A 16,823-nucleotide genomic window follows, 5' to 3' on the forward strand; every position below is an offset into this window, starting at 1 on the left:
GCGCTGCCCGCTGGGAGTCGTAGTGCGGTCCGGGTAGGAGAAAAAGGAGCCAACCCGGCTCCTTTCACGCACATTTCGGAAACTGGGCCTGGAAGGAACCACGCCAGCCCACCCGTGCTCAGGGTCCCTAAGGGACAGGGGCGAGTGGAGCAGGGCAGGCCGTGGCGGGAAGAGGCCCGGACGGCCGTGCACGTGGGGGGTGGTTAGCGCCGAGGAACCCGGAAGCCCCGCGCGCCGCCCACCGCCGCGGTGACGGGTTAACGCTTCTCCAGGGTGGAGGTGGGGGCGGGGTGTGTGGAAGGAGAGGCCGTCCCACCCGACTCCTCTCAGACCCACTAGCTAGCCAGCCCTCCCCTCCCCCCCACGAGCTCTACGCAGCGCAGACCCGGCCCCCCGGCCGCGGCGCGTGCGCAGGAGCCCCGCCCCTCCGCCCCAGCCCCACCCCCACACCCGCTGCAGCCGCCGCCGCCACCTCTCCCTTCCTCTCTGCTCTTTCCTCCTCCTGTTTTCTCTTCCCTCCTCCCCCTCGCCTCCTTTTCTCCTCCTCCTCCGGCGCTGACGCTCGCGTAGGGCCCTGGCGTCAGACGCGCGGGGGCGGGGCGAGTGCGGCGGGGGGTATAAGTAGAGGGTGCAGGAGGCGGTGCTTCCCCTTCTCCCCGGCGGTTAGTGCTGAGAGTGCGGAGTGTGTGCTCCGCGCTCGGAACACACATTTATTATTAAAAAAATCCAAAAAAAATCTAAAAAAATCTTTTAAAAAACCCAAAAAAAAATTACAAAAAATCCGCGTCTCCCCCGCCGGAGACTTTTATTTTTTTTTTCTTCCTCTTTTATAAAATAACCCGGTGAAGCAGCCGAGACCGACCCGCCCGCCCGCGGCCCCGCAGCAGCTCCAAGAAGGAACCAAGAGACCGAGGCCTTCCCCCTGCCCGGACCCGACACCGCCACCGCCACCCTTGCTTCCCAGCCGGCAGCCAGCAGCCAGCAGCCAGCGGCAGCCGATCGACCCCGTTCTGCGGCCGTTGAGTAGTTTTCGATTCCGGTTGATTTTTGTCCCTCTGCGCTTGCCCCCGCTCCCCTCCCCCCGGCTCCGGCCCCCGGCCCCAGCACTCGCTCTCCTCTCACGGAAAGGTCGCGGCCTGTGGCCCTGCGGGCAGCCGTGCCGAGATGAACCCCAGCGCCCCCAGCTACCCCATGGCCTCGCTCTACGTGGGGGACCTACACCCCGACGTGACCGAGGCGATGCTCTACGAGAAGTTCAGCCCGGCCGGGCCCATCCTTTCCATCCGGGTCTGCAGGGACATGATCACCCGCCGCTCCTTGGGCTACGCGTATGTGAACTTCCAACAACCGGCGGACGGTGAGAGCCGGGCCCGGCGGGCTGGCGGGCGGGCGGCCATGAGGCGCAGGCGGCGGCGAGCGGGCTAGGCCGGCGGGCCCGGGGGAGGGGACGGGCGGGCATGTCACCCCCTGAGGGCCGGCGGGGAGAGGCTTGGGCGCCGGGACCCCTGCTCCCCGTGCCCGCGGGGACCCGCGCTGCCGGCAGCCGCACGCCTGGCCACTTCCTCCTTTGCGACCATTTTCTCGGCCTCAGCCGCTCTCAAACTTTAGGGTGATGACGCGCCGGGAGGGTTGGTGAGATTGGGTTCTTCCACCGCGCTCCCGCCAGTAGCCGCGGGCTTCTGGGGCGTCGGGAGCCGAGCCCCCTTCTCTGGTAATAGGTGGAGGCGCTCCCACCACCCCGGGCTCCTGCCGGCGCCCCAGGACACGGAGGAAGTGCGATTCGGTGCTCGAAAAATACCACGTGTTGAACCCTGTAACCTCACAGGCCCGAGGCCTGTCTCTGCTACTGGCCCAATCGCCTGGGGGAGCCACAGGGCCTTAGGATAAAGTTAATTTGGTGATGTGGTGGTCCTCAGGTTTCTGATTCCATTCTTAATTTGTCAGTAACCCTTGGCTCTAGAACTGTAGATTACCGCTGAGACGCGCATTTGGGGTTTTCCCCGAGTTCAGGCATTTCTCACTAATACTAACAGCAGGTTGGTGGGAGCAGAAGGTATGGAGGATGACCCTTTGGAAATGCACTGTTTTCTCAGGCATTGTAGGTTATTTGAGGTTTTTTTAATCCAAATTAGATTCGTAATACTGGTAATACAGAATGTTTCTTCCCTTCTGAAATAGTTCTGTGCTTTCGAGAGGTTCCCCCCCCCCCAAAAAATGTAGTCAAATTTTGGCTGTAAACTTCGAGTGTAGTGTGGACTGGACCATTATACTTATTGGCCTTCAGTAGTAAAGGTTTCTTTATTCTTTAAAGTGGTCCGAATATCCGTATGTCATGGGTAATTGAACAAAATAACAGTACTAATTCACGGAGGAAAAAATGTGGCTAAAACTTATCTTTTTATTTTGAAGTTAAACAGTTCACAAAACAAAATTTGGCAAACAGATTAAGATATGTGGCATGATGAGTTCCCAGGATTTTCTTTATATTTGGATCAGTTAATTTCCAAAAGTCAGATTCACTCAATTTTATGGCCCAGTTTTGCTTTTATTCCCTCAAGCAGCTCGAATACATGTCAGCTAATATGGAATATAAAGAATTTGCTTTTAAATTTTTAATTAAATTAACTCAATAGGACTGGAAGTTATTTAATGTTCAGCTTTTTGCTAGGTGAAGTTACTGTCACGATTTGGGTAGACATACTACTATTGAGTGACACAGCCAGAAGTTGTAAAACTGCACTGCAGGTTTCCTGCCCTTTTGCTCCGTAAGCAGTGGCTCCAAATGTCAGTCCTTAACAATTTTTCCAAACTCTGTACAAGATTTACCGCTGAATGAATAGATTAGGGAAGATAACTTTGGGGCAGGTAATCACAATCTAAAGTTAACAGAGAAAACTTGAACAAATCCTAAAGACTATAAAATGTAACTTTTGGAAGTGGCTGTTATTCTTTCCAAGCTTAACAATTTTAAAACAAACCCAATTTTTAAAATATCTTGTGATTTGAAAAGTTGAACTTCAGGTTACCATGGTTACCGTACACTGTTTGTATTCTCAGTCTATACCGGTGGGCCAGTAACTATAACTGCTCAAAAGAAGATAACATTTGTTCATCTTACATTTGTTTGGTTTCTATATGTACAACTTACCGTTTTTCCAAATATTTTTTCAGTGGTTTTCTCTTTTCCTATTTACTGCAACATCGATGGGCTGGTAGGATAGCTTCTGAAAGTGACCAGTTTCCAATTTAACAGGAAGAGGTGACTCATTCAAAAGACGCTCAAGCAAAGTCAGCTAAAAAACTAGGGGAGCTGAGTAGGTGTGGTCAATTGATAATGAGCTGACAGCTGATTGTCACTATCTTCTAGAAACTGGAGCTTTCATTTATAAAAAGAAGTGGCTGGAAAATTTGTCCTCTCAATAAATTTACAGTTATATTGGATGGAATTTGTGGAAATTGGTGTTTCAGAACTTCAAATGGACTATGTTTTTTCCCTCTTGAGGACTAATGTTTTTTACTTAAGAATATCTTTCTCCATGAAAAGTCTCAGTTTATTTAATAAATGCTTCATGGTAGAGATGCACTTAATTCAGTATTTCATAGACTCTGAAATCAGGGTTGATTCTGAAATTTTTCTAGCACTATGCAGAAATAATAGATAAAATGATCAGTTATTAAGTAAATCAATGACTGAAGATAAAATTGGTTTTATATGTCAAGAAAGCTTTAATGAGTGAATTGTGAATCTTACAGACCTGGCATTAAAAATTTTGTATTCATTATACAGCTAAGTATGCCAACCTCACATTAGTTTTTGAGGGCCTAATTCAAATCTTAATCTGAACGGATATGACTTTTTTTTTTTTAAACATAGTAATACGAAGTTTGTGCCATGAGTCCCTGAAATCACCCAGCTCCCAAAATCCAGGGACTTTATTATTATTTTTTTAATGGACTAATTTTTGTATAATATTGGCTGTGGTAAGCAAAGAAAAGGCTGATTCTGACAAGAAATAAGGGAAGAAGTTAAAATGTTTGAAAAAACTAAAAACTTTTAAGTCTGGGTAATTTACAATTATCTAGTATCTTTTATATTGCACATTAAGCAGATTGTATGTGAAGGGGTATCTTGGTTTTATGTTGAACCAAAAGGGGATTTTAAATATATGGTAGTTAAAGGAAAAAATGTTTCAGAAATACATTGGTGATATGTCATCTGTTAAGATGGGAAATTGGGGTTTCTGATAATTGTCTTCTTTTTTAGCATTATACAATTTAAATCTAGACTAGTGTGAGGTGTAAGGCCCAGCAATTTTGAAATTTAGATAGGGAGAGAGGGACTATGCCCAATTACTTTCCCCATAATAATTTATATAATTCTTAGTGGTCTAGAAATGTTTTGAAGTAATACTCTGAACCTGTCTTTTCACAGCGGAGCGTGCTTTGGACACCATGAATTTTGATGTTATAAAGGGCAAGCCAGTACGCATCATGTGGTCTCAGCGGGATCCATCACTTCGCAAAAGTGGAGTGGGCAACATATTCATTAAAAATTTGGACAAATCCATTGATAATAAAGCACTGTATGATACATTTTCTGCTTTTGGTAACATCCTTTCATGTAAGGTAAGCAAAAATGTGACAGGTAAACATAGTGTTTTACCTTCTTGTAGTTTATTCCTTAAAAGAGTAACCATGCTATCTGTTAATGGGTAGCTTTATTTCCCAAATACCCAGGCTAGGAGGCCGACAAGTTCTTTCTGAACATTGGAAAAAATGGCAAATCAATAGCAAGTAATAAAAAATTGGTATCTGTTTTTCCCTAGGTGGTTTGTGATGAAAATGGCTCCAAAGGTTATGGATTTGTACATTTTGAGACACAGGAAGCAGCTGAAAGAGCTATTGAAAAAATGAATGGGATGCTACTAAATGATCGCAAAGTGTAAGTATAAATAGTTAATCATATTTCAGATCTGTTTTTAATAGTCCAAATCATTTCGTTTTACAAGTTAATACATTTGTGCTCTTAAAGAAATTCAGCTGGAGTGAAAATAATGAACCACATCTTAGAAGATTTTATCATTGTGTTTTTTTCCTTCTTTGTTGTGACAAATGAGTAACAGTGAATTAATGTAATTAATTGGTCAACATTCAAGTCAGAAAGCAAAAGAAGATAGGTATATTGAGATACAAAGCTTTTTCAAAAGTGCGTAGTTGAAAAACTAGGAATCCAGACAGAAACTTAATTCCTAAGGTAGTCATTGACCTGTTTTACATATGAGGAAACTGAGTTTAAAATAATTTGCCTGTATTTACCTGCTGGTTCAACAGATAAGCTGGGATACAAACCCAGTGGTCTAAATTCAGAGTCTAAGTTGGCTCTTTACTTGGCCATACTACTACAGTTTATTGATGGGAGTAGTTGTTCTTTTACCTTTTCACCTTTCTTCACCCATTTAAAAGTAAAAGTAGAATTAAACCAGCAATCTTCATAATTAATCTTTTCTGAGATAAACTTGTTTTTAAAAGTTGCAGACTTTTTATATAATGGCACTGATAAAACCTCTGAGACTATTCTGCTGCAGGTTATAAAACTGCAGATTTTATGAGCCCAAAGAAGTAACATCTCTAGTTTTTTATTGTTCGTGCCAGTGGTTTTTGTTTAATTATCTGAGCAAATTCAGCCGTAAGGTCATCTTATAAATGAGCTGAGTTCATGTTGCTGTGTAAACTGCAGTGATGACGTACAAATTGGGCTTAGTTCTAACAACTCCACTGCATCACTCTTAGGGTGTAGTTCCTATAAATCACTTCATGAAATGCTGTGGTCATTCTGTACATGAAGAGATTGTTAGGTACATGGTGTTACGTCTTTGAATTTTGTGTCACTACATGATTAAGGAAAGACTGTAACGTATAAAGAACCCATATGTCTAAGATACCAGCAGTTCCTCAATGCAAACAATGTTTACAAAGGCTAGTTGTTAGAATCCTTATTTTTTTGAAATAGCACATTTTTAAATGAGAGAAATATTTAGCATCATTAGTATTAGAAGATGAAACTATCTTAACAGTTTGCCTATCAACATGCTTGGAGGCAGGGGAAGAATGTCCAGTAATGGTGGGGGTCTAGATTAAATAAAGACTTAATTTATTGCTGTTTTGGGTACAAAATGGTGTAACCCTTTTGGAAAAGTCTGTATATATAAACTTAAGGTCATTTATATGCCTTTTGAACTACCATGATTTCTGCAACTCTATCATAAGAACATATAACAGAAAGGCTCATTAAGCTCCAGCATTATTAACAAAAAGCATGAAGTTGTGATATCCACAGTGGAAAATTATGTTCCTGTTGAGAATGTTCCTAAGGCTAATAGCTTGGAGAAGCACCACAGTATGGGTGGGGTGGGGAAGGTTAAGGAAAAGACCTAGGGAAAATCCGTCACGATTTGGGTGGTATCATGGAAGATGGTTTTTTACTTTATTTTACAATAGTCTTAAATGACATGTACTACTATTATATTAGGGGAAAACTAAATTTTTAAAACATTTAGTTGATAATGCTGCAAAGAAAATTTGCCAAGCTGTTATGTGTTAGAGTACAGAATTCATAAGTTTAAATTTCCATTTTAGAGAGCACAAACAATGTGCAAGGACCACTTTGAAATAGCAACGATAAAAGTCTTTTCTTTGGCATGGTTCATGTGTTACTCCCACTCATTTATATTGATAGGCATGATCTGTTTAACCCTGGGTTAGCTAGAAGGAAGGGAGGGAAGTGTGTATGAAGAAAAAATGCTTCCTTTTTTCTTATAGTTAAGAAGTTTGTTCTTATTTTATGCTTCCATTTTTTTCACTTAAGGCACTTGTTTTTAGTGTGCTCTTTATTCGAGATTCTGAAATTAACAGTAACAATTACAAAATCAACCATCAGCCTTAATTAATCTGAACTTAATAAAATAGAACCTAATTTTATAGTCCTTACATATTTTATTAGATTTGTTGGACGATTTAAGTCTCGTAAAGAACGAGAAGCAGAACTCGGAGCTAGGGCAAAAGAGTTCACCAATGTTTACATCAAGAATTTTGGAGAAGATATGGATGATGAGCGCCTTAAGGATCTCTTTGGCAAGTTTGGTAATGTGTCTGAATTAAATTTTTACACTCAAAGTTCTGAGTAATTGCTCAACATTAGTTTTGGCTAATACTTTATTCTAAAGTGAATGAAATGAAACTTAGTATGGTACTTAAAAATAATTGTCGTTATCTGGATTAAACTACTGATAGTCCATTATACTACAAAGTAGTATATAAATAAAGGTTAATAGTGTTGTGTTAGCACAGTAAGGTGTGACTGCCTAATTGGAACAGATTTTTAAAGGTTATGCTACAGTAAGAAATTGTGCTGGATTTCTGCCCGTACAGATCCCATCTCATCAGAGGCATGCACATGATAACAGCCAACTTAGGGTGGAATGCAGTCTTTAGTTATGGGACAGGAAAGCTGGCCAGCTTTAGGATATTTGGCCAGTCCTATTAAAAGCCTCATGTTTGAGCAATTTGAAACAATGACATTCAAAGACAAAGCCAGAGATCCTGATTCCCGTGATATCTCCTTGGGATGGCCTTCTGAATCCATGGGATCTTAATTTGTTCCTTGAATTTCAAATTAACTTGGTTAAATTTTAAATCTGTAAAGTGTAACCAGCCTCACTTTAGATAGTTGTAACTGATCAGAAGATGAACTGTAAATTGAACGCTTTTGCAGGTGATTTGCTTGTCCCTTATCATTTGTTGATCTAATAAGTTCAGCAGGTGGCTTTTTTTTTTTTTTTTGAGCACCTCAAATGATACAGAATTAGGAAATCTAATACTTTCTTATTGCTGAACTAGTAGGCCACATTGAACCCTCTACTCCTTTGAGCAAAAAACTTGTCCTTTTGACAAAGATTGTGTCTTGCATCTTACTCCAAATTCTCTTTAGTGACTGGTTTTGTGTATTTCATCGCCTTTTTTAATTAGAAGCTGTTGCTGAAGTTGAATATTGTTTACCAATTACCCCAAGTGAATAATGTTATGAGAGGTGACCAATATGTAAATTTGTCAAATATTTTCTTGGCTGTTTGTCTCATAAAGATTGGAAGTACAGCTTAGGACCAGAGGTACAGTCAAAAGAAACAATCTACCTGTGCCCATACATCTTCCATATTTTCTATAATCAAATGTGATTTTTAATTTTTTCTGGCCCCATCTGCCTGAGATAATGCCCACCTCAGTTAAGTGTCTTTTTCACTTGGGAGAACTGGGGCCACACGTCTCCAAATATGTGCTACTTCCTCAGAGTGATACTGTGTCTTTCCGCGGGTCAAACCCTGTATTCCCTCCACTCTCAGTTGAAAATCAAGTGGGCCAAGGGTTAAGAAAATCTTATTTCTTAATTCTGACGTCAAGAAATAAAATTGTTGGCCAATAAAAGGCAAATCTGGTTTGAACTAAGAATAAAATCTCATCTTTAACAATTGTCTAAAACATATACCTCCTTAAATGAAGGGAGGGCTGTTTTAATGAATAGAGTATTTAGCTTCTTAGTAGAAATACAAGGTCTTTGAAGAGACTGTTTTTTAATTTTTATTTTTTTCATGACTTGGTGTTGAAATTTGAAATGTCTAAGTGTTGTGTGGAATATGTTTGAATCATTTAAAAAATTTTTTTAGGACCTGCCTTAAGTGTGAAAGTAATGACTGATGAAAGTGGAAAATCCAAAGGTTTTGGATTTGTAAGCTTCGAAAGGCATGAAGATGCACAGAAAGTAAGACTCAAATATACTAACTAAAGATAGTGTGGATTTCCTGTATTTTATAATAAGAAGGGAGATCATAGAAGGTTTCCTTGCTCTCATACTGAAATGTACATGCATTACATTGGCTATTTTACATGTATTGTTTTTGAATTACTTGAATTTTTTGTTAGTTTTGAAGGTATAAACTGGGAACCTATATTCCCAAAACATTGAAGCCCAGTTACTGTGATGGGTCCACTTTAGCATGCGTAACCTGAAAATTTTTCTTGATTGTTAAAGCAGTGAACTTCTCTGTTGCAAGTTAGTAATTAAAATTTCTGTGATTTCTGTAAGGCTGTGGATGAGATGAATGGAAAGGAGCTCAATGGAAAACAAATTTACGTTGGTCGAGCTCAGAAAAAAGTGGAACGGCAGACGGAACTTAAGCGCAAATTTGAACAGATGAAGCAAGATAGGATCACCAGATACCAGGTTCATTTTTAATTGACAAGCAAAATAAGACAGGGATGAGGAAACCTATTTTACATTCATTTCAGTTACTGCCAGGTAACTGGAGGGTTTGTGAAGGGGGAAAGGAGAAGAAACATGGGATAAAATACTAGGAAGTGTGCTCGAGTTCCACTGTGGTTTTCTTTTTCCTTTTTCGATAATTTGTTTTTTTGTTTTTTAGGGTGTTAACCTTTATGTGAAAAATCTTGATGATGGTATTGATGACGAACGTCTCCGGAAAGAGTTTTCTCCTTTTGGTACAATCACTAGTGCAAAGGTAAACTTACATACTTTAAGATTTGGGGACAATTCATGCACATTGATAATATGTATGTAAGTTTCACATTTATAGGCCTGAGTGTTTTTCTTATTTTATAAATGAAGAGTCACATAGGGGTTTTTGTTGTTGTTATTGTTTTCCAAAAAGTCAGTCCTTTTTTTCTTTTCTGGTAATCAGGTTTTTGCCTCATTGCTTCACAGACATTCAAATTTGAAATAGATGTAGTAGCCTTGATGGTTTATTTTTGTAGGGGACAAGTTCTGAATTCTTCCTGAGGTTGCATTCGTTGACCATAGCAATTGACCCTCACATAATATGCATTGTGCTATTCTGTTTAGTTATTTTTCTGGTTAAAGTGGCAACTTATTAGGGAACTATAATTGTTATCAGGCAAAATTTATATTCACTTACACAATTCATTCTGGGGAGTCAAACTTTAAGTCCCCTAGTAAAGATAGATTTTCTTCCACTCAAAATCAGAAATGAAGAATTTCTATTCTAAATTCTGGGAATTTGATTTAATTAAGAACCTCTGTTCCAGGTGTTTTTTCTGATGTCCATGGTCCAAGAATTCCTCTGTATGTAAAGTTTTGTGCATATGTATTTTGGGATATGGGAGGAGTGTCTAAAACTTTAGTCAGATTCTCAAGAGTTCAAGAAACATTAAAATTCAGTGCTCTGGAATGACCTCGTGGCCGATCTTCCTAACTCATCTTTTCCTGTTAACTTCGTTGATCAAAGGAGCTTCTATGATAGGAAATGTTAGGGCCCTACTAGATGAATACAAATAAAAATGAAGAGATGGAGTTGTCTTGCATTTTAGCCTGTGCTTTTGAGTACTTGGAGTGTGCTAGAATCCACTTCTGGGTATCTTTACCCTTTGTATGTTCCCTGAAAGTTGCTGAAGTTGAATATTATGCATGTTTTTTAAAGTCCTTTGTCAATCATAATATCACTCGGTGGCAGAGATGTGAAAATTTGGCAAGTTTATTCTGGAGGAGGAGCTCATGTGTTAATGCTTGCTAAAAAAAAAAAATAAAGCAGAAAGGTAAAAAGTGAAAAGTGATTTCCTTCCTCCATCCCATTTGGGTGTCCCTCCCAGATAATCTTCATGTTTGTCCAAATAGTTTTTGTAGATGTATAAACAATAATTTAGAAGACCAGGATGGTACTATACAGATTCTAGGACTTGCAGTTTCACTTAACAGGTCTGGATAGATATTTGCATATTCATTTCAGGGTTTTTTTTCACCCCTAAGAGCTAAATATTCATTGTATAGATATACCATAACTTATTTTACTGTACTTACATTGATAAACATTTGGGTTGCTTTATGTGTTTCCACTGTTAGACCCACCATTGTAATAAACATGTATCTTTGCAAAAATGTATTTCTAAAGTTCCAGAATTAAAATACCTGGTTAGTGGGTATATTTAAAATGGATACAACCAACTTGTCCCAAAAGGTTAGACACATTCCTACTAGTCTTGTCCATTTAGTAGAAGTTGATATTACATCTTTTCCATTAGTGACATGCCTTTCATATGTTGACAGTTTTTCCTCTTTGCATATTTTTATATTGGATTGGTTGTCTTTTTATTGATTAGAGAGGATTTTATGTCAGCCCTTTGTTTTATATTGCAAATACTTCCTCCCAGTCTTTAACTTAGGACTTTGGGGGTTTTTTCATCTTTCCTCATAGTTTTGCATTTTATATTCAGATTTAGAATCTTTGGCAGTTTGATTTTTCAGTGTGCTATAAATAAGAGATGTGACTTAATTCTTCTAGGTAGTCTCAATGTACCACACACATACTATATAATGCAAAGTCCATTTTTTCTTTGTTATTTTGAAATGTTAACTTTAATGCAGTAAATTCCCATAACTGCATGGGTGTCTCAGGGTCTTGTTCTAGGTACAGTTGACATACTCAGATGTATAGCATAATGACTTGATGTTCGTGTTGTATATGTTGTCAAAGGATAATTTAGTTTAATATCCATCACTGTGCATAGTTAACAAAAATTTATTTTCCTTGTGATGAGAACTTTAAAGATCTACTCTTCAGGAAATTTCAGATATGTAGTACAGTAGTCTAATCTCTATGCTGTACCTTACTTGCATTCCCAGGACTTAATTTGTAGCTGGGAATTTGTACCTTTTTAAAACCTTGATTTCCCCTACCCACTTTCCTCTGCCTTCAGCAACCATGAGGTCAGGGTGTTTTTTTGTTGTCTGGTTGGGTTTTGGTGTTTTGTTTTGATTCCACATACAAGTTAGGTCACTGGACTGTTTCATTGCTATTCTGTTTGTACCTGTGCTACACCATACCAGTGAATATAGCTGTAGAACATGCTTATGTGTATTGTAGGGCTAGTGAGGAGTTCTTTGCACCTCCTCATTGCACCTTTAGAAGATCTTTAAAGTGTTTGGAAGCTTATTTATGGCCCTTTTGGTCTTGAATGTGAAATTTTTATTTTGAAATGTGGATATTCAGAAATTCAGCTGCTCCCCCTTCCCCACCAAAGTATAGTAAAGCATCTTGTCAACTTGCATTGCTAAGTCAAATTTTAATTTTAGTAGGCCTTGATTGGATCATTCAGATACTTAAATCTTAATATTCTGTTGACAGATCTAAAATCTGAGCACATTTACTGTCTTATTACCTCTACCTATCTACTTTCTCTTGCTTGGCTGAGATAATGCATGTACATAGCTTGCCCTTAATATTGAGGTATTGAGGAAAAATTGTGGAAAAAATGAAAGCATTAACAGTGTTTGCTTATTTGAGTCAGTAGCTATAATTATAATGTAATGCCTTCAGAGCCACATTCTATCATTGAATTAACTTTTTTTTTTGTCTTTTAATAGGTTATGATGGAGGGTGGTCGCAGCAAAGGGTTTGGTTTTGTATGTTTCTCCTCCCCAGAAGAAGCCACAAAAGCAGTTACAGAAATGAACGGTAGAATCGTGGCCACCAAGCCATTGTATGTAGCTTTAGCTCAGCGCAAAGAAGAGCGCCAGGCTCACCTCACTAACCAGTATATGCAGAGAATGGCAAGTGTAAGAGCTGTGCCCAATCCTGTAATCAACCCCTACCAGCCAGCACCTCCTTCAGGTTACTTCATGGCAGCTATCCCACAGGTATGTTTCAGAAGAGAATAAAAACCTTATGCAGGTTTTCAAATTTGGTCATTTTTAGTTGTCTGTGCCCTACAATAGACCTAAGATTAAAACATTTGAATTATGATTAAATTTGAAAAAACTATGTAAGAGTATAAGGACTTGGCTGAATGTTTTGAGACCATAGAGCTAGCTGCATTATTGCTTTTCTTCACCTGATACGTGGTTTGCTCTCTGCAGACTCAGAACCGTGCTGCATACTATCCTCCTAGCCAAATTGCTCAACTAAGACCAAGTCCTCGCTGGACTGCTCAGGGTGCCAGACCTCATCGTAAGCCTTTTGTTTTTAATTAAGGTTGTGAATTATTTGGACTAAAAATGTACTGGCTAAATTAGCTATATTTCAGCAGTATATTAATTGTTGTTTTTCATAATTTAGGGTTATGGGTGTTCATTTTGAGGATCCTAGTATTTTTTAAGAAGAATCCTAAAATGCCTCATCCTTCTTGTCTTACTGACAGAGTAATTTCTGTGCTGCTTTGATTTTATGATATATTTGGGAATGGATCCAACTTTTAACTTCATATTTGGATAGGCAGTAATTTTAAAAAATCTTGTTCCGTGTGTGAGGATCAGAGTCCTGGCCTTTTGCACCTTGCCTTGTGGCCCTTTGCTATATATATTGTAGGAGCACTTGCAACCAGGTTTGTGTATCATGTTCAGATAGTAATAAGTCCTTGTTCTTCTGAATGAATGTTTTATGTTTCATTCTCTGATCTGGGAATTCTGAGAAAATCGCAGGTGAGAGACTAAGCTTTAAGATACTATTTCCATTTAGTCACTTTGGTTCCTTTGTTCGAACCTCAGCCCTAACAAAGCATTGAACACTTCCAGTGAGTTTTTTCCCAGGTAATGTGTGTTCTTATGTTTTTCAATGTAGCATTCCAAAATATGCCCGGTGCTATCCGCCCAGCCGCCCCTAGACCACCATTTAGTACTATGAGACCAGCTTCTTCACAGGTTCCGCGAGTCATGTCAACACAGCGTGTTGGTAAGTCTTAAAATACTTTCTGTAAAAATTGATTTCCAGTTTGAAAAAATCATGATAAAAGTATGCAACCATATGTTTGTTTTTTAGCTAACACATCAACACAGACAATGGGTCCACGTCCCGCAGCTGCCGCTGCCGCAGCTACTCCTGCTGTCCGCACCGTTCCGCAGTATAAGTACGCTGCAGGAGTCCGCAATCCTCAGCAACATCTTAATGCACAGCCACAAGTTACCATGCAGCAGGTAGGACTTACTCTTTATAAAGATGGCAGGCCTTGGTTGCAGTTAAAGAAGCTAAAGACAATTAGGAGAGCTTAAGCTATCTAGAACATTCTGCTCATTGACATCCCATTAATTGTACGTAAAAGTGTCTGTGGGAATTAGACAAAGCACACAAGGACACTTAACTGACTGAACCACCCAGGCACCCCTACTTCTGTACTTTAAACTTAGAAAAATTCCCGTTTTTTTCTAGCCTGCTGTTCATGTACAGGGTCAGGAGCCTTTGACTGCTTCCATGTTGGCATCTGCCCCTCCTCAAGAGCAAAAGCAAATGTTGGGTAAGTGCCTCTGTCCTACCTAGTCAGTTGCAGAGCAAGACTGACTACAAAATGGGGAAGATACTTAGCTTGTCATTTTTTAGTGCAAAGGCAGGTCTCAGGTTCCAGGATTGGTCTGAATTGACATGTCTGCTGAACATGTTAATAGTGTTCCAGGCTTTTAATGAAATACTTTGCTTTTGATGACTAGAATAATAGGGCATTATTTGCCATGGATCCCACTACAGTTTTGGAAGAGGGAATTTGAAGTAAATGAAAAAGAAGTTTCAAGCACAGAATTAACACAGAATTGACGTTGCCTTGTGGTAGATCGTAATCGGTTTTTAACTATCAGAATGGTGGGTTTGGGCTTAGCATATATATATGCTATATACAAAAGTGAGGTTCTTCAATCCAGTTTTAATCACAGTGGCTGCCTTTACACTTTTGACTAAAGGAATTTGTGTTTGTTTTTGATTCTAGGTGAACGGCTCTTTCCTCTAATTCAAGCCATGCACCCTACTCTTGCTGGTAAAATCACTGGCATGTTGTTGGAGATTGATAATTCAGAACTTCTTCATATGCTTGAGTCTCCGGAGTCTCTCCGTTCTAAAGTAATTTAAATTTGTCACTTAACCTAACAGCCACTTACACTATGTATTCCAGGACCTTTCGTAGAAACTTGAACATCACTGAGTGCTTTATATAAGTCATGTGCAGTTCTAAGTTTTAGAACTCTCAGGTATAAACTTACCACCACATACGGTGCTTTTATCCCCATTTTGTAATATATGTGGGGAAACAAGCACTTGGGGGTCAGAAATTGGCCCTCTGCTCACACAGCTCGTCAAGGACAGAGCTTGGTTTCACCTCCAGTCAGTTTAACTCCAGCATCAGTGCTGCCTTAGCTGTGCTGCTGCTTTAGTGAAGAAAGAGGTGTTTGCCATTGTTTCTCAACTTAGGGGGGAGTTATGGTGACAAGAGAGTAAGCAGTAAATGCAAGAGGGTTCATAACTGAATAGTGCTGGAACGGAACCCAAAAGGATACGGCTACAGTTGAGACGGGTTTTTTTTGAAAGTGGTTCTTGCCACTTGCATCTAGGGAAAGGAGTTTAGTTTGCCTTTTTTGGGCATTTATATGTTGTGAATTTGAAACTCTTCTTGTTTATCCTTTTCAAAGCCAGTTTGTTCTTTTTTTAGGTTGATGAAGCTGTAGCTGTACTACAAGCCCACCAAGCTAAAGAGGCTGCCCAGAAAGCAGTGAACAGCGCCACTGGCGTTCCGGCTGTTTAACGTGAGCAGTCCTTCCTGGGGTTATTGGTTTAAGCTTGTTTTTTATCAGTTCGAGCATATTTTACAAGAAATCATTTTACCATTAATCCAAATGTATCGCTAACTTTTCAAAGAGAAGTAGAAATAGAAGTTAAAGGAAATTTTACCTGTTAGCCTGGTATTGACTTGAATTTTGAAATCCAAGCGCTTTTAAATGTTTTAGGTTATAATTTGTGTAAGTGGGCTTGGCTGTTTGTGTACTTACTCTCCAAGGACTTTCATAGCTTCTACCTTTCCTTGGGGTGCAGTACTAACAGTTGCCCAGGGTCTGCATTCTTGCCTTTCATTACTTCCATGAAATGGGGTAATGTAGCAGCATAGCCCAGACCAGAGACTGCCAGAGCTTTTCTGTAAAGGACCAGATAGGAAAGATTTTAGGATTTGTGGGCCATGTTGTCTATGTTGTAATTACTATAGTTTTAGGATGAAAGGACTCCTAGACATTACATAAATGAATAGTCATGTCTGTGTACCAATAAAACTTTACAGAAACAGGCCGCAGACTAAATTTGGCCATGGGCTTTAAATTTGCTACTGACAAGTGCCAGAATTGGTCCTCTTGTTTTGTTGTTGGTACCTGACCATTTGCATCTATGCATTTTAAATTTGCACAGTGTTACATTTGATATATTTAATATAATATGATTGCCAATACAGCAATAACTAGTAGTTCTATCGCTCATTATTTTTAGCAGTTAGAATTATGAAGTGCTAGCCTCTTAGCAAGTTTGATGATTACATTTTTTTCTCCCTGCATTCACAGATTGATCAGGGACCACGAAAAGAAACTTGTGCTTCACCGAAGAAAAATATCTAAACATCGAAAAACTTAAACATTATGGAAAAAAAACATTGCAAAATATAAAATAAATAAAAAAAGGAAAGGAAACTTTGAACCTTATGTACCGAGCAAATGCCAGGTCTAGCAAACATAATGCTAGTCCTAGATTACTTATTGATTTAAAAACAACAAAAAAAAACACAAAAAAATAGTAAAATATAAAAACAAATTAATGTTTTATAGACCCTGGGAAAAAGAGTTTTCAGCAAAGTACAAAAATTTAAAGCATTCCTTTCTTTAATTTTGTAATTCTTTACTGTGGAATAGCTCAGAATGTCACTTCTGTTTTAAATAACAGAATTGATAACTGAGCAAGGAAACGTAATTTGGATTATAAAATTCTTGCTTTAATAAAAATTCCTTA

At 39.3% G+C, this 16,823-nt stretch overlaps 1 protein-coding gene across 1 annotated transcript; it reads left to right on the forward strand.

Moving 5' to 3' along the window:
• The first annotated feature begins 543 nt into the window (after window positions 1–543).
• Window positions 544–16,459, forward strand: PABPC1 (poly(A) binding protein cytoplasmic 1). The gene is made up of 16 exons (XM_047725629.1): window positions 544–1,018; window positions 1,129–1,357; window positions 4,433–4,626; window positions 4,827–4,942; window positions 7,001–7,140; window positions 8,718–8,812; window positions 9,137–9,274; window positions 9,474–9,569; window positions 12,446–12,718; window positions 12,938–13,028; window positions 13,638–13,748; window positions 13,836–13,990; window positions 14,223–14,307; window positions 14,770–14,900; window positions 15,487–15,580; window positions 16,382–16,459. The coding sequence occupies exons 2-15, from the start codon at window positions 1,165–1,167 to the stop codon at window positions 15,577–15,579; spliced, it is 1,911 nt and encodes a 636-aa protein (XP_047581585.1). The 5' UTR covers window positions 544–1,018; window positions 1,129–1,164; the 3' UTR covers window position 15,580; window positions 16,382–16,459.
• The last annotated feature ends 364 nt before the right edge of the window (window positions 16,460–16,823 follow it).

Source organism: Lutra lutra, chromosome 4 (genome assembly GCF_902655055.1).
Source record: "Lutra lutra chromosome 4, mLutLut1.2, whole genome shotgun sequence".
Lineage (NCBI taxonomy): Eukaryota > Metazoa > Chordata > Mammalia > Carnivora > Mustelidae > Lutra > Lutra lutra.

Bases quoted from the DNA above. Each gene is read 5' to 3' on its own strand.
- PABPC1 (XM_047725629.1), top strand. From the start codon at position 1,165: ATGAACCCCAGCGCCCCCAGCTACCCCATGGCCTCGCTCTACGTGGGG. The intron at 1,358-4,432 runs GTGAGAGCCGGG...GTCTTTTCACAG, and splicing joins CTTCCAACAACCGGCGGACG to CGGAGCGTGCTTTGGACACC. The intron at 13,749-13,835 runs GTAAGTCTTAAA...TTTGTTTTTTAG, and splicing joins CATGTCAACACAGCGTGTTG to CTAACACATCAACACAGACA.